The sequence below is a fragment of the Marmota monax genome, unplaced genomic scaffold, assembly GCF_021218885.2.
Source record: "Marmota monax isolate L192 unplaced genomic scaffold, Marmota_monax_Labrador192_F-V1.1 WCK01_AAM20220418_F8-fsc00038, whole genome shotgun sequence".
In the NCBI taxonomy this organism is placed as follows: Eukaryota; Metazoa; Chordata; class Mammalia; order Rodentia; family Sciuridae; genus Marmota; species Marmota monax.
Genome location: NW_026692498.1, coordinates 10,458,893 through 10,486,069, shown reverse-complemented (window position 1 = coordinate 10,486,069; position 27,177 = coordinate 10,458,893). Strand labels below are relative to the sequence as shown.

The following is a 27,177-nucleotide window of genomic DNA, read 5'->3' as shown; positions in this document are numbered from 1 at the left end:
TGAGCAGACGCCTGCTGTCACTGCCAGGTTTGGGGCCTGCCTTGTGGGTTGTGCCCAGCCTAGCAATAACTCTTGGCTTTTTCCTGTCTTCTTCACAGTACAGCTTTGTCGTAAGTAAAGCCTGTTCCTGTCCTGTAACAGCTCACCTAGCACTTCCCTGGGTAGCCCTGTCTGTGTAACTGACAGCTGTGGAAGCACTAACATTGCAAGGGGAGCATTAGGAAGAGACGGGGATGGCGGTGAGGGGCATTTGAGGCACCGGGTGGCTGGCTGGAGGCACTCAGAAGTTCTGGGGTCTGGTGTCCTCCCTCTGCCGAGTCTGCCCTCTGCTTGTGACCTTGCTCTGGCAAGGACATAAGCAGGGTGTGTCCTGTAGCTGTTCACTGGGACTACAGCTCCAGTTGTTTCCTACCACCCCCTCTCTTCCCTGTCCCCAGCACTGGGGGCCTGTGGGTCTGCTAAGAGAACAGACAGATTGTCTCTGGTCCCCAGAGCCATTGAGATTTATTGGGTCACAGATCTAAGCTGTAGCCTTGAGTTGGTGGAGCTACGGGGGAGGGAGGTCTGGCTTTGAACTGGGCTATTAATAGTGAATTGACTCTGGGTCTGTAGCTCTGTGGTAGAGCATTTGCCCAGCATGCACAAGGCCCTGGGTTCAATCCCCAGTATTGAAATGAAACAAAATACCAAACCTTACAGTAGAATTGTTGTAGTGACATCTAGAAACAAGGCCACAGAAGCTGTTCTCTTCTCAGACACCTCAGCTGAGCTGAGCCAGGTTACTGACCTTGAGTAAGAACCTAGAGGAGCTCACGCCTGCTTAGCCTTCAGGCTGGGCTCCTGTGCCAGTTGCCAAGGCTAACCTTTGTTCCTTTGTTTCCTGTGGGAGCCCTGGAGGGCTGCCCACTGGCTACCAGAAGGGCTTCTGCCTCCAGCTGATCACCTCTGCAGGTGGGAGGGGCTTCCCAGTACCTGGCCTGGTGGGTCTGGAGCCTGCCCTTCCTGTAGGGAGCCCCGTTCCCTGGTGGGGTGATAGTGTGCCTTCCAGTTGTCAGCCAGGAGGCCGAGGCCTTACACTCCTGTTACTGTGCTAGGCTCCCACTAGGCTCCTGGGCCCACAGTAAAGAAGAGGACTAGCTAGCCCTTGTGTGCCCCACACCCTGATTTATTAGAGATTTGCAGTTCTCATGGGTGTGACTGAGACATCTGGGACGTTGCCCTTTTCTGCTCTGGGGAGTCCAGGCCCCTGAACAGGGCATCTGGTGGGTATGGACAGTCCTTACCTGGAAAACTAGGGGCCACACTTTCTTTGGGCCTATGTTTCCTTGGTCACAAAATGAAGAGACTAGTAAGAACTTCAAAGAGATTTGATGGCCCAGAGAGTAATTGTGTCAGGTACCTACTGCAGGACTTGGTATAAAGCCAGCACTGGGTATAGGACAGACTGCCTAGGTGAGGTCTCTGGAGGCAGAAGGGGCTTCCCTGGCTCATGGTGTCCTCCCAGCCTCTGCTTGGGCCTCTGGGGAGCGGGAACAACCCAGCCTGTTTTTGAGAAGCAGGCAGAGAAGAAACAGATTCTGTGACATGAGCTACTCTGAAGCACCAAGTTTTCCTACTAAATTTGTAATGCAACAAGATGAAGGGCTCTGGTCTGTGCTGGGAAAGCTGTCACTTGAGCTTTGGGACACAATTCTGTTTCACTGAGCCTTGCTGAAAGTTGGAGTCTGCTCTGCTCTTGGAGCAGGAGGAGAGGGTGGCAGTCTGGTGCCACATGGCCTTTGCTTCTGAGGTGCTTTCCTGGAAGGAGAGCAGATGGCCGCAGCTGCGTGGAGAAGCCTGTGGGCCCCACCCTCCTCTTGTTCTCCCCAGGTCTGGGTAGTTGCAGAGCCAGGGTGTGCTGAAGGCCTGCCCTTCCTCCCTCCGCGTGGAGCCCCAGTGTCCTGCAGGCCTTTTCTGCACCCAGCTTGACTTTTGTGGCTCCTTGTGTCTCTCTTTCCTCCCATTTTTCTCTTCACTTTTTAAGAAATGTTTTGTTTGAAACAGTGATCTTACAGTAAAATGGACTTTTTTTTTTTTTTGCGGGGGGTGGGGAGTATAGTTCAATGAATTTTAACATGATTTATGTAACCGCCATCACAGTTGGGATGCAGAACCTCTCCATCACCACAGAGCGCCAGTAGCAGCCCCTGTGTGGTCATACCATCCCTCTGCCTTGATCCTAGCAGCCATTGACCTGTTTGCCCTCAGCTCAGTGTGGTGGTGACTTTTGGAGAATGTCATGTTAATTGTTGAGTCATAGCTACCTTTGGAGATTAGCCTCCTGCTGTCTGCCCAAGGTCTTTGAACGCATCTGAACCATCATATTCAAAGCGAGTTTCTTACAGACAGCAGATAATTGGTTTTTAAAAAATAATTCTGACAATGCCTTAATTTGATGTATTTATATTTAATGATAGGTTGGAATTTAGGGCCACCATTACTTTATTATTATTATCATTTTTTTTGTTTGATCTTTCCCCTTTTCTTTTTTCAGAGGCTTACTAGAAAACTTTTGTGTGTTCCATTTTATCTGTTGTGATTTTGACTATCCTTCTGCAGCATTCTCTCCAGGTGTTTCCAGGCATTCCGTGCTCCACTTAGTCTGTTGAGCCACCATTTCCCCAGTGTGGGGATGTGCAAAAACCTCCCCCTGGGCCCCTTGGCCTCCCCCACTGTTGCTCTAGTTGTCTTGCAAATTACATCCTTTGGTTTTGACGACTCCATTAAGATACATTCTAATTTTGGCTTTCAACTGCTGAATATCTTGTTGAACTCAAGAGGAAAAGAATTTTCTCTTGACCTGGGTATCTGCCAATTCTGTTGCTCTTTCTTTGTTCTGGATATTTCATGTTTCTTTGTGGAGAGGAAAACTTCTTTTAATGGTTCTTTTAGAATAGGTGTGCTGGCAACTCATTCTCTAGTTTTCCTTTATCTGAGGAGCCTAGCTCTCTTCCTATTTCTGTAAGATGCTTACACTGGGTATAAATTTTTTTTTTCTTAAAAACTTTAAAAATTTCCTTCTCATAAGAAATCTTTAGTCATTCCAAATATTGTTCCTCTGTAGGGAGTGTATTCTTTTATTTTGTCTGATTTTAATACTTTACTTTTGTTTCTAGTTTTTAGGTTTGTTTATGATGCATGTGTTCAAGGATTTCTTTATAGTTTTGGGTGCATCTCCTGTCAAGGTCATGTGGTTCACTGACCTTAAATCCCAAGATCATGTATTTCACTGGACTTGGCAGAATTATCAGTCATTGTTTTTTAAAATGTTCTTAAGCATCACCTTCCTCTCCTTGTGAGATTATAAGATACTAATGAATCACATGAAGACCTGTTTTGTTTTGTTTTTTTGATACCAGGGATAGAACCCAGGGGCACTTAACCACTGAGCCCCATCCCCTATTTATTTATTTAATTTTATTTTGAGATAGAGTCTTGCTAAGTTACTCAGGGCCTTACTAAGTTGCTGAGTCTGTCTTTGAACCTGCAGTCCTCCTGCCTCAGCCTCCTGAGCTGCTGGGATTACAGGCGTGTGCCACTGCGCCTGCAGGCCTTGTGATTTTGTCTTAAAACAGTGAGTTTGGTTAATTTTTCTTCAATAACTTTTTCTGTTCAATTTGATTAATGTTTATTGATTTATGTTCAGTTTTGCTATATTTGTCCTGTCTTTTCTGCTGTTGAACTTATCCATTGAATTTTAAAGTTTCAGTTATTGCATTTTTAGTTCTAAAATTTCCATTTGTTTCTTTTATATCTCATGTTTCTTTGCTGGGATTTTTCTGTTTGTCTAGTTTTCGGGAAAATATTTGTGATGACTTATCAGAGCATTTTTGAAATACCCATTCTAAAGTCTTTTTCAGATAAATTCCAACAACCATGCCACCTTGGAGTCTGTTAATTGTTTTTTCCCATGTCAGTTGAGATTTTCCTGTTTCTCTGCATGTTGAGTGATTTTTGGATTGTCTCTTCAATGTTCTTCTTATTAGGCTTGAGGCTCTGGGTCTTGTTTAAATCTTGTGGAGAGTGTTGATATTTTTACCAACTCTGCAATTTAGCAGCAAGCGACTTGATTCATTTTCAGGCTGCAGGTTCCCATCTGTCTTCTGTGGCATGTGCATCCAAAGTCGGTTCATGTTTTCAAGCCTTTGCTGTATGGGTCTAGCGGAGTGTGTGCCAGTCTGAAGGGGCTTGAAGGTGATCTGTTTTATCTTAGTTTTGGGTGTGATAATTAGAGTCAGATGCTTGCATCTGCAGCCTGGAACAGAGCCTAGGAACTCATAAATAATCCATGGAATCCCTTTCCTGATTCCTTCAGTACTTTCCAGTTCTCTGGAACTCTCCTTTTCCATCCAGGGAGCTAGGACTTTGGTTACCTGGCTCTACCTTGTGCTTCTATGACTGCACCCAGGGCCACCTGGCAGAAAGACCAAGAAGCAAAGAGTAATAAACAAGTTTGAGCCTAGACTTTCAGGAACATAGTTCCATAGTCTGGAGTCTGCAGCAACTGCTGCAGCCCCTGGTTACCATGACAGAAAGGATTTGTGTACTGTCTCAGACTTTCTCTTTCTGCTCCCTGAGTCAGATCTAGGGGGCTTTTCTTGGAGTTCTCCTTCTGCACCCAGCTGATCCTGACCCTTTGGGGTTTCAGGCTGCACTGAGTTCAGGCTGGGCTGGGCAGGAGAGGTAAAGGAGAACTTATTGCTGGTGCTTCAGAGTCTGGTCTTGTTTCCAGATCTGCCTGCCGCTTTATTCTTCACAGGCTTCAAGTAGCTGTTCTCTGCGTTCTGCCAGGTTTTGTGACCGTCATAGGTGGGAAGAATAGGTGGTGCGTGCTTACTCTGCTCTAGCCCTTAACCAGAGCTTCAGGAGGATCGTGCCACGTCCCTGCTAGATTTCTTCTTGTCAGCGTCAGTTGGCCAGGAGCCAGGGAGAAACTGATAGTAACCAGTTGGAGGGGGAGCGGGGTGGCTGGCTATTGGAAGCTAAGTCCAAAGAGGGAGTGGAAGCCAGTTGAGGGTGGTGTGTGCAGGGCTATGGCCTTGGCTTCAGCCTCTATTTTCAGCCCCAGATCATTTAGGGGGAAAACAGCAGACTTGCCCTTGGCCAGGGAGTGTCCACGCCCTAACTGTGCCCTCCTGTGGCTTTTTGGGTCTGCCCAGATGGGGTGCTAGCATCGATCTGCTATACAACTACTACTACTTTTAAAAACTTGTTTTAAAAAATTCTATCATGGGAATTCAGAAAATTAAGAAATATCATATTTAATCTATCTCACCATAGTAACCTTTGTTAGCACTTGATAATACTTTATTGTTTTCAATGCTTCTGAAATAGTTGATGTACACAAAAGAATAAAGTATTCACAAATAACGTACGTTATAAAGCATGATGGTGACAGTGCTTGTGTGTGTGCTGGCTCCTTATGCAAAACAGTAGCCAGAGCTGTCAAAGCTGTCTTCTGGTCCCTTCCCAATCCCAGCCTCCATTCTCTTTTTCAAATGCATTATTTATAGAATCAGCACACACATTTCAATTTTGAGCCTGATTTTTGTGCTGCCCATAACTTGGCAGGGCACAGCTGAGGGTGCTTTGTGACTCCGGCCCTTGGAGGCGTTTGGATCCTCCTGAGAGCAGAGACCGAAGCCCCTGCCCAGCCTGGGTGAGCATGGAGGGCATGCTAGGGGCACCTCTGCCTCTAAGGAACATTCTCTGCTGCTGTCCACCTGGCTGAGGCTGGGCAGCCTTTGGAGTGGGGTTTGTCCTTGCTCATGTCCCAGCCCCTCTCACCCCCAGGAGAAGGAGCGCCAACGCCTGGAGAATCTGCGGCGGAAGGAGGAGGCTGAGCAGCTGCGCAGGCAGAAGGTGGAGGAGGACAAGCGGCGGCGGCTGGAGGAGGTGAAGCTGTAAGTGGCCTGGCCCCTGACCCTGCCCTTCCCATCTCCAGCCCTCCCGGGTCTCGTAAGACTCTCTGTGCCCGTAGGAAGCGTGAGGAGCGCCTCCGCAAGGTGATGCAGGCCCGAGAACGCGTGGAGCAGATGAAGGAGGAGAAGAAGAAGCAGATAGAGCAGAAGTTTGCTCAGCTCGATGAGAAGACCGAGAAGGTGAGAGCCTGGGCTGGGGCTGCCATGCAGGGTGGGCTCGCCCTGGTGGGGCCTGAGCACTCAGACTTGGCAGGCTGAGGGTGGGGCTGGGCCTCTTGGGAAGCTGTGGGTTTAACACGCTATCCTGTCTGTATCGTGGGCCCTGAAGGCCATTCTGAACCAACCAAGGGCTGAGATTCTGGGCTCTAGGTTTTCCCAGCAGCCTTTTGCGAGTGGGCAGAACTGACCCGCTGGATGGCGGCCGTTGCCCTTTCTCTGGGCTGTGGGGAGCAGTCACGGTTTTTAGTGGCACCGGTACCCATCACGCAGAGTTCTGGGCCCTACTCTGTGGAGCTGTGTGAGGGCCTCCACCAATGAGCATGTGCGGGTGGGCTCTGCAGGCCAAGGAGGAGCGGCTGGCAGAGGAGAAGGCCAAGAAAAAGGCGGCGGCCAAGAAGATGGAGGAAGTGGAGGCGCGTAGGAAGCAGGAGGAGGAGGCGCGCAGGCTCAAGTGGCTCCAGCAGGTGCGATGCAGGAGGGCTGCAGGGAAGGGGGCGGGCAGGAAGGTCACTGCCTTGGTGCCTGAGGACCTGCTGGGCACACCTTCTATTGGGGTTGATTCTGGTGGATCTTGTTGCTTTGAGCCCAGGAGGAGGAACAGCAAGTACCTCGGGGGTGGGGATGGTGACTGTAACCTGCCCCCTGTCTCTGAGGAAGAGGGCATTTTGAGGGTGAGGTGCATGCATTTGGAGTCAGACTTCTGACACAGCTCTGCCATTTGTTAGCTGTGTGACCTTGGGCAGGTTACCTGACCTCTCTGCTTCTGTTACTTGCAGTGGGAGCAGTATCTTCTGGATAGTGTTATTGTGAAGGTTAAAAGTGTCACCTGATGTGAGGTCGTCAGGCGGTATCTGGCATGTGCTAAAAGTCTTCCACATGATTGCCCTTAGAGCCACCCTTCCTCCCAACAGGAGGGGCCTGCCTCTCCCTGGGAACTGTGTCTCACTCCTATAGGGAGTGGACTCTGTCATTAGGGAGTTCTGTGCCGGGCACTGTCCTAAGTGTCATGTGGGTGAACTCACAACTCCCTGGGGCGTCAGGTACTATTCTTGTTCCCATTTTATGGATGAGGAAGCCATGGCCAGCGTTGTTAAGTGACTTACTGAGTGTTACACAGCTGGTGGGCCTAGCTCCAGCCTCTGTCCTTGCTTGTTGAATCTGCCTCTGTTGGTGTCACCAGAGGCCTTTTCAGCCTGGCCATGGTGGCGCTCGCAGAGCTTCACCTGGCAGCCCACCTGGCGGCTTAGCCCCTGCCGTTGCCTGTGCCAGAGGACCCTGGGTTGGCACAGCCCCTCACCCCTTAGGCCAGCCTCTCCCTCCCTGGGAGCCCTGGCTGGCGAGAGTGCCCTTACCCGCCTCTGCATGGCTGTCTCAGGAAGAGGAGGAGCGGCGCCATCAAGAGCAGCTGCAGAGGAAGAAGGAGGAGGAGCAGGAGCGGTTGCGCAAGGCCGAGGCCCGGCGGCTGGCCGAGCAACGCGAGCAGGAGCGGCAGCTGGCAGAGGAGCGCAAGAGGGAGCAGGAGCGGCTCCAGGCCGAGAGGTGAGGCCCTGCTCACAGCCTGCCTTCCCTGCGTGGGGATGAGACGGTGCCTTGTCACCAGTGTGGCTCCCGGCTTCTCTTGGGTTGGCAGGCTCTTTCCTTACCTTCAGAGCCGGGTGCCCATGGCCGCTGGCCTCCGAGTAGGGTGCACTTTGTCTACAGCAGACGCAGGAGCCATGGGAGGGGTGGCCTGGCTCCGGCTCTGTTCTGCCTGCAGGCAGTGGTGCTGCCTTTCTGGTGTCTTCTCCTCAGCCACAGGCAGGCTGGCACTTCCCAGCAGGGCTGCTGTGGGCTGGGACTACCGGAAGCCCACAGGTTTTTTTTTTTTCTGTTAACAAAACTGGCATCTTGGGCCAGAGGGATCTCTGTGATGCAGCATGGGGCCTTCAGCACTCGGGGCCCTGCCCCCACCAGATGTACACCCCCTGATGATGAGGATGACCCAGGGTGCCTCCCACCCCAGCTCCCCACCTTGGGGACTCTGGATTCCATGAACCCTGGGACCTGCTGGCTGTGCCGAGGAGTGGTCTCTGTGAGGCAGGATAGGATTCCGCAGTTAGTTTTCCAAGTAGTTACCTGAGGCCCACCTGTGCCTGGTCGCTGGGGTTCTGGGGATGTCAGGGACAAAAGCCACACTCACTGTTGGCCAGGAGATGTAAGAGGACTGTGCCCACGTGTGTGTGTAGCCCAGCAGCTGTCCTCTTTCCTGCCCCATCTCCTGGGAAACACCATCTTTGTGGTGGATACAGGCTTAATGGAGAAGTGAGGAGTCACAGCCAAAGGGCTGTACTGTGATAGTGCTGTCTTCTGGTGCTTATTGATTGACATAAAGTCGTCCCTGGTCCTATGGACAGAGTCGGAGGTAGAAGTCCAAGACAGGAGAAAGGGGTGGCAGCTAATGTGGTTTTAGAATTGGATAGTGCAGGGTGGTATTGTCACCCTACGAGGGGTGACAGGATAATTATAATGGTAGCCGTGGTGGGTACCAAGCTGTGTTTTACCCACACTTCTTGCATCCTCACTTGAAGCTCACCGTGGCTTAGGAACCATCAGCTCCACTTCACAGAGGAAGTAACTGGTTCAGAAAGGTTATGTGACTTGTTCAAGGTCATGAGCTAGTTTATTGTAGAGGGGATGCCAGACCCATCACAGCCCCTCCTCTGCTTCATGGGTTGAGCTGGTGTCTGCCCTGTGGGTTAGAATGATTGCAGGTAGCACAGCAGGTTTCATTTGACTCTGTGACAATGCTAGAAGAAAGGTGTTACAGTCCCATCGCATAAGAGAAGAGTGAGGCTGAGACCTGAGTTGTGTGGTGGAGTGGGAACTGCATGCTAGTGATCGCCAAGGCAGGGCCCTTCAGGGTACAGACACCTTGCCTTTGGGGTAAAAGTGCAGCTGTGGCTCTGAGTTGGTATCCCATTTTGCCATCCCATCCTCTAAGGCATACCCACTGGCCTGGTTTCCCTAGCAGGGTGGGAACAGGGCCAGGGCTCTGCTTCCTGCCCTGACAGGCTCTTGCTTGGTACTCAGGGAGCTGCAGGAGAGGGAGAAGGCCCTGCGGCTACAGAAGGAGCGACTGCAGAGGGAACTGGAGGAGAAGAAGAAGGTAGGGGGAAGTCACGGGCGGGCTTCTCTGGGCCTGCTGGGCTGTGGCTGGGGAGATGGTAGCTTGATTTCAGTCTCTGGCGCAGAGCCTGCCTGGCCTGCTGTGCTGCCTGGGGTGGCAGTGGGGCACATACATAACACCCTATTGTTGGCTGGGTTGCAGGAGGAGGAGCAGCGCCTGGCTGAGCAGCAGCTGCAGGAGGAGCAGGCGCGCAAAGCCAAGAAGGCGACTGGAGCCAGCAAGGGCCTGAATGTGACCATAGATGTGCAGGTGAGGCCAGTGCCCAGGGTGGCCAGGGGCCCGCTCTTGTTCTCTGTCCAGACAGGGGCTTTATAAGTTAGGACCTTAAGGAGGATGGTCCACCTCCTTGTTGTATCTACTGTTTTTGATAGGTATATTATTTTTATATTCTAAAAGTAGAATTTGTTACTAAAAAAAAGTTTTAATAAAAGTATAAAGTTTAAAAAAAGGGCCCTTGGGAAACTACTAAACTCAATATATATCTTAGAGTTTTACATATGTAACCAGGTCATGCACACAAACACATGGACGTACTTTTCCATACATATACACTTGTACATTTTTAAATGAGTATGACCATATACTATTTGGAAGTTTGATTTTTCTTTTTTCATTTAGTGTATATTATAGACATTTCAACACGTGCATTTCTTTTTTTCCCCGTTTTTTAAACTGGTGCATTATAATTATACGAATAGTGGAATTCATTGTGATGTATTTGTACATGCACCCAGCATAATTTGATCAGTCTCATTCCCCATTACCTCCCCTTTCCCTCCCCTTCCTTCCTTCTCTGATACCCTTCCTCTGTTCTTCTGGTTTCCCTTCTATTTTTATGAGATCCTCCCCCTCCCACCACCCTTTTTTTCTTTTTTCCTTTCTAATTTCTGTACATGAGAGACAATCATATGTCCCTTGAGTTTCTGAATCTGGCTTATTTCATTTAACATCATCTCAAGTTCCATCCATTTTCCTGCAAATGACATAATTTTGTTCTTTACGGCTGAATAAAACTCCATTGTGTACATATACCTTTTTTCTATCGGTAAACATCAAGGCTGGTTCCAGGGGCTGGGGATGTGGCTCAAGCCGTAGCACGCTCGCCTGGCACTGGGTTCGATCCTCAGCATCACATAAAAATAAAATAAAGATATTGTGTCCACCAAAAATTTAAAAATAAATATTAAAAAAAAATTCTCTTTTCTCTCTTTAAAAAAAAAAAGGCTGGTTCCGTGATTTGGCTATTATGAATTGTGCTGCTATGAATATGGGCGTGTCTGTGTTGCTATAGTGCGCTGGCTTGGTTCTTTTGGGTAGATACTGAGCAGTGGCATAGCTGGGTCATATGGTGGTTTCATTCCTGTCTTTTGAGGAACTGCCATACTGATTTCCATAGTGGTTGTACTGATACACAATCCCATCAACAGTGTAAAAATGTTCGTTTTTCCTCACACCCTTTTGAACATTTATTTTTGTTTTATTCTTGATGTTTGCCCTTCTAACTGAAGTGAGATATCAACACATGTGCATTTCTTAATTTTTTTTCCACATTTTTTCCCCTTGGTATATTATTGTTGTAAGTGATGATGGGATTTGTTGTTACGTGTTGGTGCAGGCACACAATATAACAATGTATTCTGGCCAATCTCTCTCCCCAGCTCTGCCCCCTGTGCATTTCTTATTTTTGAGGTCTGTGTCCCCATTCTTTATATTAGAATTTAGCCAGCTCCTGCTGAGCATTTCAGCTATTTTCAGTTCAGTGATGATACCAAACAAAACAGTGTGAAGGAAGGGTTTTCACTGCAGCAAAGTTAAGATGTTGAAAACTGGAAGTTGGGTCTGTCCATCTATGTCGGAGGGTTAAGTTGAAGATCATGGATCTGAGAGGTGGATCTGGACATACTGACCTGGAAAAATATTTGTGTGGAAAACGAATATGCAGAGTAGTATGTATTCTGTGACTTTTTAAGATTAAAATGTGACCCCAAACCTTTTGTTTTTTCCTGTGAGGTGAGGGAAGGTGGCTGGAGCCCAGCGTCCCCCAGTGGTGGGATGTAGGAAGGTAGGGGAAGGGAGGTGATGGCCATATTGATTTTTTTTTTTTTCCCCCCAGTCTCCAGTTTGTACCTCATATCAAATGACTCCACAAGGGCCCAGGACCTACCCCAAAATCATTACAGAGGATTATGGGATGGACCTGAATAGTGATGACTCTACTGATGATGAGGCCAACCCCCGGAAGCCTATTCCCCTCTGGGCCCAAGGTAAGCAGGGCCTAGAGTGCCCAGGAGACTCAGGCCGTTGCCTCTCCTCACTTTCTCAGGCCCTGGAAGTGGCAGGTAGACTGTTGCAGGTGGCCAGGCTATTGTGCTGGGGTTGACAGCTTGAGAAACTGGCCTAAGAAGCCTGCATGGAGCCTGTGGGCTCATCTGAGGACCAGCCTAGGGTGGTGGGTGCCTGTTTTCTTAATGAGTACATTGTGGCCAGCCCAGGCAAGGCATGCTACCAGGCGCTCTGATGGACTCAAGCTCCTCTCAGAGCCCCACTCAGGAGGGCCAATGAGGCTTAGACCCACATAAGCAACCTGTCGGGCTGAGGATGGTAGTAGGGTTTAGGCAGAGTGCCAAGAGCTGGAGCCAGGGGCTTCAAGCCATTGGGAATGGCAGGAAAGACCTGGAGGAGGGCCACGGGACACTTGATCAGGATTTGACCTGGAATTTACAGGCCCCAGCATCTAAACAGCGTGCGGGCGAGTGAGACTGCTGCCCTGGGCTGGGTGCGAGGCCTGCCGGCGTGGAGCAGGGCCTGGTGCCATCAGTAGTGGTTTGCAGGGTGTGTGCTGGGGTCCGGGCAGGATGCAGACCTCCAGAGGGCTAGACCGGTCCCAGCCAGGAATCCCACAGGGGGTCAGCGCTCTACAGAAGACAGCTTGCTTTTGTCAGTTTCACTTCCTTTGAACCCCACGATAGCTGGAATCTTGGTCGAACTAGAAGTGTCAAGTCACCCAAGAGGCTGCAGTGAGCAGGGGCGAGTGCCAGCAGAGAAGCCACCTAAGCTTAGTTGACCTTAGACAGTTTACTTATCTGTTAGCTGGGTTAACAGTAAAACCTGGCTGAGGAGATTTTTGGGGAATACAATGAGTGCTGAGTGGTGCCCGCTGCCCGGCAAGTGCTGGGTGCACATTCCCACCTCTGATCCCTCAGGGTCTTCCTCAGCTTTGCTGGCAGGGCTGTGCCCTCTCACGGCCTCAGCTCTGTCCCCTGTCAGCCTGTGCTCTGAGGCGAGGAGGCTCGCTTGGTGCTTCAGCTCTGGGCGAGACCTGTCTTCACGCCCGGCTCCACTAGCCACGTACTCTGTTCCCTGGGGCAAGTCTTCCATCTACACAACGGGAAAATAAAGCACCTGCTTCTGTCCGCTCTTGGGGAACTTTGGTTCAGCTGCCAGAGGACTGCAGACGAACAAGAGCTGGTGTGGGTGGCGGGTGAGCCTGAAGAAGGCTCTGCAAGAGGAGCAGGGGCAGGGCATGCTAGGGTGGCGAGAGTGGCAGGGCTGTGTGTAGGGCAAGGGACAGGGACCTCATGGAGCACCTAAGACACTGACCAGGCCTCTGCATTCCACGTAGGCGCCCAGCTCTCACAGACTTTCATCTCTCAATACTTTAACCCACCGGACACTAAGGAGCTTTTTGGACCCATTCTCCCGCTGGACTTGGAGGACATCTTCAAGAAGAGCAAGCCCCGCTACCACAAGCGCACCAGCTCGGCTGTCTGGAACTCGCCGCCCCTGCAGGGCACCAGGACCCCTGGCATCCTGGTCCACAATCTGAAGAAGTACTGAAGCAGGCCCATGGCCTCTCTGCTGTCTCTGCGCCCATCTGTCTGTCTGTCTCTGTGTTGGCTGACATCTTCCTGCTTGGTCTGTCAGTGCTGAGGGCTTGGTCAGGTGGCTGTGAGCCTCCTTGGTGTGCGGGTGTTTGTGCTGCAGATGGAAGGTGGCCCCAGGCCTGCAGGGGCCATGGGCTTAGTGGATGGCTGGGGAGGAAGCAGGCCCAGCCCCAACCAGCCTGCAGGCAGCACTGTGTAAATAGATTATTACAATTCAGCAGAATTTTAGTCTGTAGAGTTTTAGAGGTAGATTAATAAAGTGCATTCTTTCCAGCCTTCTGTGGATGTCGTGAAGACCAGGCTCTGCGGCATCATGCCCCAGATCCTGGTCCTGCAGGCATGTGTCTCTGGCCACCAGACGGTCTGGAGAAGCAAGGCACTGCTCCTTCATCTGGGTGTGCTCCGTGGTCACTGGTGGGGGGATCCCGCTCCAGAGGTACTGACTTGAGGGCTGAATCCGATACCCGGGGAGACACTTTAATGACTTCATGATGGGGCAGTGAAGATGCTTGCTGTTAGTAAAGGAATTTCATTCTTTTGGAAAGACTTGGGCCTTGACACAGCCCTGCCACTTAGTCCCTCAGCCTAGCTACTCCTCAGGCTCCACCCTTGCTGCATGGGTGGTGAAAGGACTTGAAAGAGTTCAAGTGCATGAGCTCTGATTAGAAAAAAAGGAGGTCCTTTGAGACCACCTTGGGACCAGGGCAGTGGGAGAGTGCCCCAACATTGAGACCAGACAGCTGCTAATTAAATGGTTGGTGCCAATCAAGAGTGGCCCTGGTCCTGGCTACTAGGTGTCCTGCTGCTCTAAGTCCCTAGAGTCGAGGTTGGTAAACTATGGCCCATGGGCCAGATCAAGCCACAGTCAAGTTTTAGTTTTATTGGAACATGCAGATTGGAAATGCTGGTTAGTCTGTCCGTCCCCACCTGCTCTCACTTGAGGGTAGAATTACGTTTTGCAGCAGAAGCCTTGTGGCTTATAAAGCTGACAATTTTTGTTGTCTGAACCTGTACAGAAAAACTTCCTGACCCCTACTTTAGGATAAAATAAAGGCTAAATAGCAGAATGCTTTAAAAAGAAAAGAAATGGTGAACTCACATGATAAACCAAAGCTAGAAGATTCTGCCCATGCGAAGAAAAACATTTTACAGTTCATTCAAATATGGTGGACATGCAGATTTGTTTCATCTGTTCTCCTGACTGGAAACTTACGTTAAGTAAACTGGAGAGCATGTCTTTGTCTGAAATCATAACATCAAATTTTCACTGTGATAAGCATATTGATACAGCGTGTCCAAGAAGCACTTATTCAACAGAAAGGCAATTTAAGTTGTGTCTTGATCAGCATTTGATGTTGTCCGTATTTCTTTATCCACTGTAATAGGAGTGTAGTGGTGTCTCATGGTTTTAATATTTCCTCAAGGCTGAAAAGGGTGTATATTTTTTCAAGTGCCTATTTGCCTTCTGTATATCATTTTTGGTGAAGAATCTGTTCAAGTCTCACTCAGTCCTAAATTGTGTTGTTTAACCATTGAATTTAAGAATCCTTGCATGGTGTAAATACAAGTCTGCTGCCAGATACGTGCTCTGTACTATTTTCTGCCGTTCTGCAGCTTGCCTTTTCATTTACTTCCAGTCACAGAGCAAACATTTTAAATTCAGCAAGTCTACTTATCATTTTATGGGTTATACTTTTTTGATGTCATGTCCAAAAGAAATCTTTGTTTAGCGTCAAGTCCCAAAGCTTTTGTATGTTTCCTTCTGAATGTTTTCTTATTCTAAATGTTATATTTAGACATGAGATAACTTTTAGTTTGAGATGACTTTTTAAAGTGTGAGGTTCATGCTTTTTGTTTTTATTTGGGGCACGTGGACGGATGTCTAGTTGTTTCAGCACCATTTGTTGAAAAGACTGTCCTTCCTCCACTGAATGTCCTTGGTATCTCTGTCAAGAATCAGTCAGCCACGTTCATTTGGGCCTATATAGGACTTTTTTTCTTCATTCATCTGTGTCTCTTCTTTTGCCAAAACCACATGGCCAAGATTGCCATACTTTGTAATAATCTCAAAATCTGATAATTTAAACCCTCCAGATTTCTTTTTCCTTTCCAATTTGTTTTTACTATTAATTTTACCTTTCTACATATATTTTAGAATTGGTCTATCTATACAAAAGTCCTGCTTGGGTTTCCATTGGAATTTCATTGTAGATGAGTTTGGAGGTAAATTCACATACTTACAATAGTGAGTTTTGTGATTCGTGCATGTGATATGTCTCCATGTATTCACATTTTATAGTTTCTGTCATCAGCACATTGTAGTTTTGGCATACATTATCTTGTACATATTTCGTTAAATATTTATTTTCTGGCCATTATTGTAAATAGTTTTGTTTTTCTAATTTTTGAACTATGCTTGTTCATTGCTGATATATAGAATTACAAATGATTTTTGTGTGTTGGCCTTGTATCTTATGGTGCAACTAAAGTAATATTCAGATGAAAATTTATAGGACTAACTGCCTATGATAGGAGTAAAAAGGTCTCAGTAATAATTTCTATTTCCACTTTTCCAAAGTAGAAAAACAGTATCAAATTGAAGTGTAAGAAGAAAAGTAGCAAAGTAGAGCAGAATTCAGTGACACTAGAGAGAGAAAACAGAAAAACAGCAGAAAATTAAAGCTGTTTCTTTGAGAAGCTTAAAAAATTCATAAACCTCTGTCTAGACTGGTTAGGAGAAAAAGATATAACAGATTACCCCTGTCAGGAGAGAGAGATCACACCATTACAGATCGTACAGATGTTTATGATCATTAGAGACTATCTGAAACACTTAGGGCAGCACATTTGATGATTTAAATGAAATAAACACAAATTCCTTGGAAGGTAGAAATTATCTCAGTTTACTCAAGAAATAGTAGTCCTATTTTTTTTTTAAATTGGTTGTTCAAAACATTACAAAGCTCTTGACATATCATATTTCATACATTAGATTCAAGTGGGTTATGAACTCCCATTTTTACCCCAAATACAGATTGCAGAATCATATCGGTTACACATCCACATTTTTACATGATGCCATATTAGTGACTGTTGTATTCTGCTACCTTTCCTATCCTCTACTATCCCTCCTCCCCTCCCCTCCCATCTTCTCTCTCTACCCCATCTACTGTATTCATTTCTCTCCTTGTTTTTTTTTCCATTCCCCTCACAACCTGGTATATGTAATTTTGTATAACAATGAGGGTCTCCTTCCATTTCCATGCAATTTCCCTTTTCTCTCCCTTTCCCTCCCACCTCATGTCTCTGTTTAATGTTAATCTTTTCCTCCTGCTCCTCTTCCCTGCTCTGTTCTTAGTTGCTCTCATTATATCAAAGAAGACATTTGGCATTTGTTTTTTAGGGATTGGCTAGCTTCACTTAGCATAATCTGCTCTAGTGCCATCCATTTCCCCGCAAATTCCATGATTTTGTCATTTTTTAGTGCTGCGTAATACTCCATTGTGTATAAATGCCACATTTTTTTTATCCATTCTTCTTTTGAAGGGCATCTGGGTTGGTTCCACAGTCTAGCTATTGTGAGTTGTGTAAGTAGTCCTATTTGTAAGAGAATTTGATTTTTAGTTCCTCTCACAAAGAACACTCTAGGTATAGATGGTGTTAGTGGTACTTGTTACCACATTTTAAAAGAAGAAATAATACCAACTTTACACAACTTCTCTCTGAAAACTAAAGAGGAAGGAACACTTGTGAGTCTTCTGAGGCCAGTATTGCCCTGATCCCCAAACCACACACAGGTGTTTCAAGGAAATTGGATCATCATCCCTCATGAACATAAACACATTCTCAACAAAATTTTAGCAAATCAGATTCTACAAAATACCTTCATAAATACACTGGGTAACAGACTAAGTGAGATTTATTTCAGGAATGCAAGGTAGGGTTAACATTGGAAAGTTAATGAAATTTACCACATTAACAATGCTAAAGGAAAATCATGACTAAGTAGATGGACAAGTTCGACAATTCTATGCAAATAACTCATGATAAAGGCTCTAAGTACATTTAGGATTTAAAGAAAATTTCTTCACCTTGATAAAGCTTCTATTTAAAAAACCCACAAAACAAACCTAACATGCATACTAAATGGTGAATGTCTGAATGCAGTCCTTATACTGAGCTCAATGCAAGGATGCTGACTCTACTTCTGAGCATTTCACTAGAGGTTGTAGAGTGCAGTAGAAAAAAAAGTATTGGAAAGGATCTTCAGAGGCTGGGGGTGTAGCTCAGAGGCAGAGTGTGTGTTTGGCATGAGAGGCCCAGGGTTCAATTGCTAGCACAAAAACAAATGATGATAACCTCTAGAGAATCCAGTATTATTAACCAAAGGCTGGTAGGTAGTAAGTCAGTTTAGTATGGTTGCAGGATACAAGAATGATATGCAAAATGTTATTGTATTTCTGTGTATTGGCTATGTGCAATCAAATTCAAATAAAAATAGAAGTTTCAGTAATGTTAAATATCAAAATCTTAGGAATAAATTTGAGGGAAAAAAAGATCTGAAGCCCTATGCAGTGAAAAATAACAAAACATTTCTGAGGGAAATGAATGAAGACATGGGGTATATACTGTGTTCATGGGTTGGATCCTCCATATTTTTAAAATGTCAGTCTTCCCCAATGATTTTAGTCAACCTTAACCAAGCCCAATATCCTCCTTTTTGGAGGATGGAAGGGTAAAAGTTTATTACAAATTAGTTTAAAAATTCATATTTAACTACAAAGAGTTTTTAATAACCCAAATGACAAAAAAAAAAAAAAACAAATTTGGAGAGGTCACACAACAGGACTTTTTAAGACAATACAAAGCTACAGAAATCAGGACAGTATGGTATTGGCATCATGGTAGATGGAGATCTGGAATTTTAAGAGTCTAGAAATAGTTCTATACCATATCTAATTGGTTTGTTTTCAGTAAAGGTAAAAAGGAAGTTCAGTGTGGGGGGCATACTTTTTCAACATCTTATCTGGTCCAGTTGGATATATTTGAAAAATCATTACATGTCCTTACATATATCAGAATTAATTTATGATGGATCATAGGCCTAAATGTAAAAGCTAAAAATGTTAAGGACTTCTAGAGGAAAACAGGAAACGGATCTTAAGTGTCTTTGTGTTTGACAGAGATTTCTTACATGACACAAAAAGTATAAAGTATAAAAAAGTAATAAATTATAGTTCATCAAAATTAAACCCCTTTGCTTTTTAAAAATTTGCTGGTTCTTTTTAGTTATACATGGATTCTACTGTCATGTATAATCCCTCTGCTTTTCAAAAGTCACTGTTAGCCACCAACTTGTTTTTTCCCCCTTGCTGGAGGGATGCTGTACACGACCTGTCCTACAGAGTGGGCCCCTCTTCACCACCTAGCCAGAGCGATGCAACACAGGCTTACCCAGGCTCTCAGCAAGACCAGTCCCTGACTGCCAACCCCACCCCTCACTGTGGCCCACCCCTTCCTTACCCGACACACATCCTTGTCAAACCCGAGTTACTTAGCTGCCCTGTAAGGCTCAGGTAGAGGTGGACAAACCTTTCTGACTCCATCTGCTTGTGACAGCCCAAGCCCAAGTCCACGTGCTGTAGTGGGGTTGGGGGCCATGAGCCGAGGTAGTCTGAATGCTGGGCGAGTTCTGCTTGGCCAGAGCCATCGTTATAGCCTTTGTTTGCTCCCTTTGGGCTTCTGTGATGCAGAGATTCCTAGAGAAGGTTTAGGAAAGAAGGCAGAGGAGGCTTAGAAGGGAAGCAGTCTTCTGTCAGCAGCTCGATGCTGTGACAAAATACCTGTGGAAAAACCTGGAGGAGGAAATTATTTTCTCTCATGGTTTCAGAGATTTCAGTTCCTGGTCATTTGGCTCCATTGCTTTGGGCCTGAGGCAAGGCAGAACATTTTGGCTGGGAACATGTGGTTGAGCAAGAGGCTCACTTCGTGATGGGGGATGGAAGGGGGGGAGAGAGAGAGAGGGGAAGAACATTTTAGATATAAACCATATAAAGCCATCACCTGTATTCCGGGGGTTACAGATGACCCGGAGCCCCAGCTGCAGTCATCATCTGAGTCTTCTGGAGCTCAACTGAGGCTCCTTTGGACATCTGTAGAAACCTGGATGGTAGCACATGAAACCAGAGTCTGAGCTACTGCAGCTCGGACTTGTATCCCTTACTGAGCTTGATCCCTTAATCAGCCAATAAAAAATAACTCCCCCCCCCCCGCTGTCTAATCAAGTTTGAAATTTTTCCACAAAAGCAGTTTACCTTGCATGCTGAGAAGGGAAGCACACTCATTGTCTTGCAGTGGTGAGCTAAGCTGCATTACGCATAACCATACCTCGACAGACACTTGATTTTATTGCAACTTATTAAGTCTGAGTGTGGACATGAAGGCCAACACTGATTCAGGTTAGTTGACTAAATTCATAAAACTTATAATAATAATAATAACAACATTATCATTAATAATAGTATTATTAATAACATTATTGTTATTATTATGGTTCTGGGCATTGAACCCAAAGGTGCCTTTACCTTTGACCCACATCCCTAGTACTTTTTATTTTTTATTTTGATACAGGGTCTTATTAAGTTGCTGATGTTGGCCTCAAACTAGTGATCCTCCTGCCTTAGTTATCTGAGTTGCTGGGATTACAGGTGTGGGCCACCACATCAGGCTATGAAGCTTTAATCTTGGTAATAGAGGTTCATTTCAGCTTAATCTGGAGCTAAAAGAAGAGGAGGCCATAACTCATGCATGCTATGACATTTGTTTGGATCTCTATTGGCTCTGTCTGCTCTGCCTCTAGTCTGGAGGGGTCCGTAGCAGTGGAGAATTGGTTCCAGGGAAGCAGAGGAGGGGAACTTCAAGAGTGTATTTAGTGTCTCAATTGTGATTAGAGAATAGCCGAGAAAGGGGCCCACTGAGTGTCCCCTGTGGTCCCTGTGCTGGGATTCTTTAACAAAATAACTATGGGGTTACCCCCAATGTGGGCTCCTAGAATGAATTGCTTGGCCTCAGAAACCTTGTAAAGGTGTTGGGGGGGCAACCACTGTGGGAGGCCATCCTCGCATGTGATTTGAGTTACTTCCCTGGCTGGGTGAGAGGCGCTTAGACACAGCTGTGTCAGAGCCTTCCTTTTCCAGGTCCGAGGGCTTGTCCGTGCAGAGGCATGCCTGGCTACTGCCCTGAAGACCCAATCATCACCCCTGACCTTGGGATGCTGCCCCCCTTAACCTTCATTGGATGGGATTTTCCTTGGAATTTTTTGTTCTCCAATTAAAGCTCACTCCCTGAGCGCTCTCTCTCTCTCTCTCTCTCTCTCTCTCTCTCTCTCTCTCTCTCTCTCTCTCTCTTGTCTCTTCTGCAAACCTTGCCACCGCCACCGCATTAGGTGGCTGGAGGCGGGAGCTAGGAGAAGCCGTCTCGGAGCTGGTATTAAAGGTAATGAGAGTCTTGTCTCTTTAAAACTCCCTAGCAATTACTTATGAACCGAACCTTCTTTCATGAAGCTAGCGCTGGTCGCATGGCAGAAGCCACCACTGCAGGAGTGGCAGGGACACTGTGACATCTTAGTGGACTCCTGCTTCAGTTACTTAGGGTGTGTTGTCTGCATGTTTGTGACCACGTTACTCTAAACTGAGTGAGCAGTGCCTTTGAAAAGGAGAATGATTGGTTTGGAATGATGTGGGTAACCAAGAACCCAGGCATGGTGGTATCTTGACCTGGTCAGCAGACAACAATTTTGATAACTTTCTGCCACTGCATCGTAAATAGCCCTTCCCCTTTGCTCTCTGATAACATGTTCCTCTTTCCTGTGAGTGTTCAACAGGAGTGTCGTAAAAGTTCCAACTTCCGCTGAGTCTGTCCAGGGCAATTTGGACTCTAACATGAGCCTGTATTTCTTTTTTTTTTTTCTTTTGGTACCAGGAATTGAACTCAGGGGCACTCAACCACTGAGCCACATGCCCAGCTCTATTTTGTATTTTATTTAGAGACAGGGTCTCACTAAGTTGCTTAGTGCCTTGCTGTTCCTGAGGCTGTCTTTGAACTTGTGATCCTCCTGCCTCAGCCTCCTGAGCCACTGGGATTACAGGCTTGCACCACCACGCCCGGCTCTTTTTCTGCTTTCTAAAATTGTGTTCTGCATAATGTTTTGGCAAAAACAATGTGAAAGTAATTTAAGACTTGGGATGGTGTCGTCTTCTGATTATATTATCTTCTTCCTGCCAGGACTTGACACATCAGAATACCTGGAGACACAGATTTCGGAATCAGCTTAATCCTGTTTTCATGGGCTGCTGTCCCTTCAAGGGCCTTTCTGCTTCTATTTAATTTTTATTCCTAGGTTTTTCTCTTGACTCAACCTGAGGGGAAAAGAAATGAGCAATCTCTTAGGTAGGTCTTGAACTCCACTATTAATTGACCTATCACGCCCTCTTGCAGAGCATCCAGTGCCAAGTGTGGGTCATTTTCCTGTGTCTGGGCCCTGCCTAGATCTAGTACTGGTATTTCCTCATGCTCTTGGTAGCGCCCTGTGTCCTGGACAGTGTTCCTGGTTGTTTCACCATTGTGTCTGTCTGCTTTATCTAGTTTCCTAATGAGGGGGACTCAGTGCATCTGTCATGCTATTTCTCCCTATTTGTCTTCCTTTAGAGCTGACTAGGATTTTATTTCGTCTATCGGTTCTCCCCTAGGCTAAATCTTACACTGTTCTTGATATATTCATGCATAGATAACATTGTTATTTTCCTTTTTCTTATAATTATTTTTTATCCTTTTTCAAGGGCGGGATTCCAGGGATTGAACTCAGGGGCACTCAACCACTGAGCCACATTCGCAGCCCAATTCTGTGTTTTATTTAGAGACAGGGTCTCACTGAGTTGCTTAGCTCCTCGCTGTTGCTGAGGCTGACTTTGAACTTGTGATCCTTCTGTCTCAGCCTCCTGAGCTGCTGGGATTACAGGCATGCGCCACCGCCCCCGGCTTAATTTTTTATTCTTTGACTCTGAATTCCAGGGTTAATACCACCGCGTAGCATATGATCCACTGTCATTATTGCCTCCTCTAAGACTTTTCCCAATATTTTTATTTAAATGTTCTTTTATATTCCCATTTTTACTTCAATTTCAAATAAGGTTATAAAGGGATATTGACTCCAGAAGTGGTAAGGAACAAATGTGTCCATGAGCGTCCACTCATGCAACTAATAATTTCTGTTGTCATTTTAGTCCTGGGTCCAAAGAAGGTCTGTGGACCAGGCAGGTAAGATAGCTGTGCAGCCTGGGTGTCCATCTGCTATGGCATGTTCTGTGGCCTCTCAGGTGACATCCTGGAATCCGAGTTACTTTAGATGAACTCCTTCCTGACCCATGTGCATCCTGAACAGAAGGCATATTCTACCTTCCATTACATGGCTTTGTGTTAACTGATTTTGGAAGTTATATATTCCATGGTATTTTGCTGAATTCGTGTACCTCTGACTCTTGACATGATCCTTACCTTACTCAGTACCTTGGTAGTGGTTACTGGGTTAGGTTGCATCACAATTCTGAGGCCCCAAAGAGAATGACATGTACCCAGCATTTTAACTAAATCATGTGAAAAGAAGAGTCAAGAAGATTAGAACATTCATGTCCTTGAGACATTCATCTCTTTATGGAAACTAACTTAGAAGTCTCATTAAGCTCAGAACCAAATAGCTAGACTCCAGGCAATGAGAAAGACGTGAACTTCAATGACGATCATTTGTTTAACAAATATATAATGAGCATCTGCCACAAACAAACGTTATATTGAATTTTTTGGTGACTGCAACATTGAGACACCGACAACGTCCTCTGAATGAGACGGTGGTTCAGAGGGAATGTGGACGAATTGATGTAATGCCTCTGGACCCACCTCAAGTTGAAAGAGAGTCTGTTTTTAGATATTATTTGTTTAGGTATAGGACGTTCTTTTCATTTTTCAATTCCTGACATTGGTTAGGGCTCTCCTATTTCTCAGTAATTAGAAATGCCTTCTGGTGGGGTTTTGGATAACTTTTTGAGTTACTTTTGCTATCTTTTTGTTTTAGTATCACGTTCCTCAAAAATTGATGACAAACTTTGTCATATTCTCTTAATTTTTTTCTTCATATCTTTTGAAGACTTTTTTCCTCCCTCACCCTCTAATGCTGGAGAAAAGTGAGTCTCATTCTCAGATGAGGATCTTCTTCTGTATCATTGGAGTCTTCAGGACCTAAACTTGAGGAATTACTCTGGTCCTTAGGATGTTAAAAATGGTTATGTTCTGTGCATTGTCCAAATGAGTGGGGTCTTTCAGGAGTGTTTGTCTGGGGCCTGGGGGCATACTTCAGTGGTAGACACTGTTGGGAAAAGTATAAACAGCAGCCATACCCCAGAGAAAAACCCCAACATGACGCCTAAAGGACCTCTTCTTCCTACCTTCTTCTTTTCTGCAGTGGCGCGAAAAGTTCCCGCCCATGTGAACTCTCCCGCCGGCGCCAATTTCAAATCTCGCTGGCGGGGAACCTTAGCCCCAAAGAGAACTAATTCCTGGGCTCCGGAGCTGATATCTGAAAGAACTTGCCAATAAATGGGTTGCCTGCCATTTATCTAAGCCCTACCATCTCCCCCTTAGTTCTATATAAGCACATAGCTTTTTGCAATAAAATTGGAATTCTCCCGGCGAAGTGTCTTTGCGTGGGGAATTCTTTCATTCTGGTGCCCCGTGTGAGGATACGGGTGAGCTCTTTCCAACAAGAGCCCCGTCCCCCGCTCCGCCGAGACACTCCACCCTGGTCCGCTCTTTTCAGATGCCGGCTTCCTGCACTCACCACTGATCTGACGTAGGTAAGCGTCCCCCGACCCCGGCTCGCCAACTCCCTTCGGGCTAAGGCTGGTTTTGTGACCGTGATCGTCCGGCACACTCCAGATGCCCGGTGGGGGGAGGGAATCCACCCCACTAAGACCTTTACTGGCCGCAGTGGACCCTCTGGTGATCCGTTTCCCTTTGGGGCGTGAGGCTTCTGAGTTTACACGAGAGGCTCTGTGGTTTTTCCTCCTCCGCTGCCCCTGCCGCCGCTGCCGGCTAGAGTTGCTGTTTCCTGCGGGGCTGCTGTGTCTGGCTGAAGCTGCCTCTCTGCCCGGGGAAAACTGAACTCCTGGCCTGGAACTGCGTTCTGCTGGAGCTGGAGTTCTGTTTTCATTACTGACTTCTTCCGCTGTGGTCGAAAACTTTCCTGACGTCAGGTTGCCCGTGGCTCCGACCCCATTGGGTCTCACAGATCGCACTTCACTGGTGACGACCGGGTAGTGCCCTCTGTATTTCCTCGCGACAGCTGGTCATTTTGGGGACGCCCACCTGACCCCCGTTCGCCCTGGGCTTCCTGGAAGCCGCTCCAGCCCGGGTTTTCTCTTTCTCTCTCTGGCTTACTCTTATTCTCTCTCTCTCTCTCTCTCTTCCATCTCTCCCTGTGACTATGGGCACCTCTTCGTCTATACCTGAAGCCTCACCTCTCAAATGTTTAATAAAAAATCTGGCCACACTCTCCCTCACACCAGACGTCAAGCCCAAACTTCTAATCAAATTCTGTACCCAAGATTGGCCTACATATCCACTGGATAATGGCAATCATTGGCCTCCAGAAGGCTCCTTAGATCCAAACCTCCTCCGGGACCTTTTTAACTATTGCCAGCGTCTGAAAAAGTGGAGGGAGATTCCCTGCGTTGAAGGTTCTAGCCTTCTCGCACAGCACCCTGCTCTCTGCTCCTCCTGCCCTCCCTCTCAGGTCCTCCTTGCTTGCAAACCCCTCTCTTCCCCTACTTCTACTCCTGACTTCGCAGATTCTTCCTCATTCGACCCAGCAGATGAACCCCCACCTTATCCCCCAGCCCCATCTGCCCCTTCTCTCCCACTATACCCTCCTCTTCCTCTGCCTGATTCCACAGATCCTCAACCTTCCGTTTCATCCCCCTCCCCTCCGCCCTCTTCTGCCTGCTCCACCTCCTCCTCCTCCACAGAGACACTCTCTTCCCCTCCCTCTCCTTCCTGTCTGCTGCCTGCCTCTTTCAGTCCTCCTGTTACCAGGTCTAAGGGACTCCTTCCCACCCCCAAGACAATCACACCCCTTCGTGAGGTAGCTGGTCCCGAGGGTGTCATCAGAGTCCACGTGCCCTTCTCCATGTCGGACATTACTCAGCTAGAGAGGAAGTTAGGCTCATTCACCACTGACCCCACCACTTACATTCGGGAGTTTCAATGGGTCCTACAAGCATATAGCCTCACTCATCATGACATCTACATGCTCTTGGCCAATACACTTCTCCCCGAGGAAAGGCGACGGGTCTGGGAGCTAGCCCAAGCCCATGCTGATGAAAATCATAGGACCAATCCTAACCACCCCACGGGCCCTCATGCTGTCCCAGAGCAGGATCCCCTATGGGATTACAACACCCCTGAAGGCTTACAGTCTCGTGACCTTTTTACATCCTGCCTCTTGGCGGGCCTAAAAAAGGCCACCCGCAAGGCTGTTAACTTTCAAAAGGTGCAGGAGGTCATTCAAAGGAAGGAGGAAACACCTTCAGAATTCCTGGATAGACTAACCAAGGCCCTTCAACAGTACACAAACCTCGACCCAGAAACCCCTGATGGCCGTCATGTCTTAATGACATATTTTCTGGCCCAAAGCTACCCTGACATTAAAGCCAAGCTTAAAAAGCTCAAACAGGGCCCTGCTACTCCTCAGACCGAAATCCTCGCTGTCGCTTTCAAGGTCTTTCATGGTAGAGAAGATGAAAGTGAACGCCGTAGGCAGAGGCTGAAAATGCCAAATTCCAAATGTTGGCCCAGGTCATTCAGAGAAGGCCATCACCACGCCGTCCCAATAAGACACCCCCTGGAGCTTGCTTCAAATGTGGTAAGGAGGGACATTGGGCCAGGGATTGTCCTTCGCCGAGGACACCCTCCACCCCCTGCCCAAAATGCCATCAAAGGGGACACTGGGGGGCAGACTGCCCAACAACCCGGAAGGGAGGTTGGTCTGCCGCCCGACAACCCCAGCCTCTCCTGGGCTTGGCAGAGGAGGATTGACGGAGCCCTGGGCCTTCCCTCCCGACTATTACCATCAAGAAGCAAGAGCCTAGGGTCACCTTCCTGGTGGATGGACGCTTCATTACCTTCCTCTTAGATACTGGTGCCGCTTTTTCGGTTTTGAGGGAGTATTGGGGTCCTACCACACCCTCAAAAACTCCTATTGTCGGGGTAGGAGGTAAACAGATTTTCCATCGAAACCCCCCCCCCATCATGTTATATGCAGGGATCCCTTTTGTCCTTCACACACTCCTTTCTTGTTATGAGCCATTGCCCCATTCCCCTTCTGGGAAGGGACATACTCTCACTATTGAAAGTCACCATTCACATATCACCCCACACCTCTCCTACCTCTCATTTCCTCATGATATTCCTAGGGGCAGATACACGTCCTTCATGCACTCTTCCACAACTATCTAAACCAGTTAACCCTGAGGTTTGGGACACAACTACACCCTCTATGGCTAAATGCAGTCCTATTCTTATTGTCTTACGGGACCCTTCAAGATATATTAGTCAACCACAATATCCACTCACAACCACAGCCCTCCTCGGATTAGAACCCATCATCCAGGATTTATTATGAAAGGGGTATCTTAGGCCTACACACTCTCCTTTCAACACCCCCATTTTGGCAGTTAAGAAACCTAACGGGTCCTACAGGCTGGTTCAAGACCTTCGCCTTGTCACCTCCTCTGTGGTCCCCATCCACCCGCTAGTGCCCAACCCTTACACCCTCCTCTCTCAGATCTCTGCCACTACTACCCACTTCTCAGTCCTAGATTTAAAAGATGCATTCTTTTCT

General features: G+C 47.1%; 1 protein-coding gene across 2 annotated transcripts in view; it reads left to right on the top strand.

Moving 5' to 3' along the window:
* Incenp (inner centromere protein) overlaps positions 1 to 15,680 on the top strand; it is a 30,567-nt gene extending 14,887 nt beyond the window's left edge. For both annotated transcript variants that reach the window (XM_046445553.2, XM_046445552.2), the window contains exons 11-18: positions 5,833 to 5,942; positions 6,020 to 6,140; positions 6,521 to 6,643; positions 7,555 to 7,718; positions 9,249 to 9,324; positions 9,487 to 9,594; positions 11,459 to 11,609; positions 12,968 to 15,680. In XM_046445553.2, the coding sequence (XP_046301509.1) occupies positions 5,833 to 5,942; positions 6,020 to 6,140; positions 6,521 to 6,643; positions 7,555 to 7,718; positions 9,249 to 9,324; positions 9,487 to 9,594; positions 11,459 to 11,609; positions 12,968 to 13,182 (1,068 nt within the window). In that variant the 3' untranslated portion in view covers positions 13,183 to 15,680. The remainder of the gene's footprint in view (positions 1 to 5,832; positions 5,943 to 6,019; positions 6,141 to 6,520; positions 6,644 to 7,554; positions 7,719 to 9,248; positions 9,325 to 9,486; positions 9,595 to 11,458; positions 11,610 to 12,967) is intronic.
* The last annotated feature ends 11,497 nt before the right edge of the window (positions 15,681 to 27,177 follow it).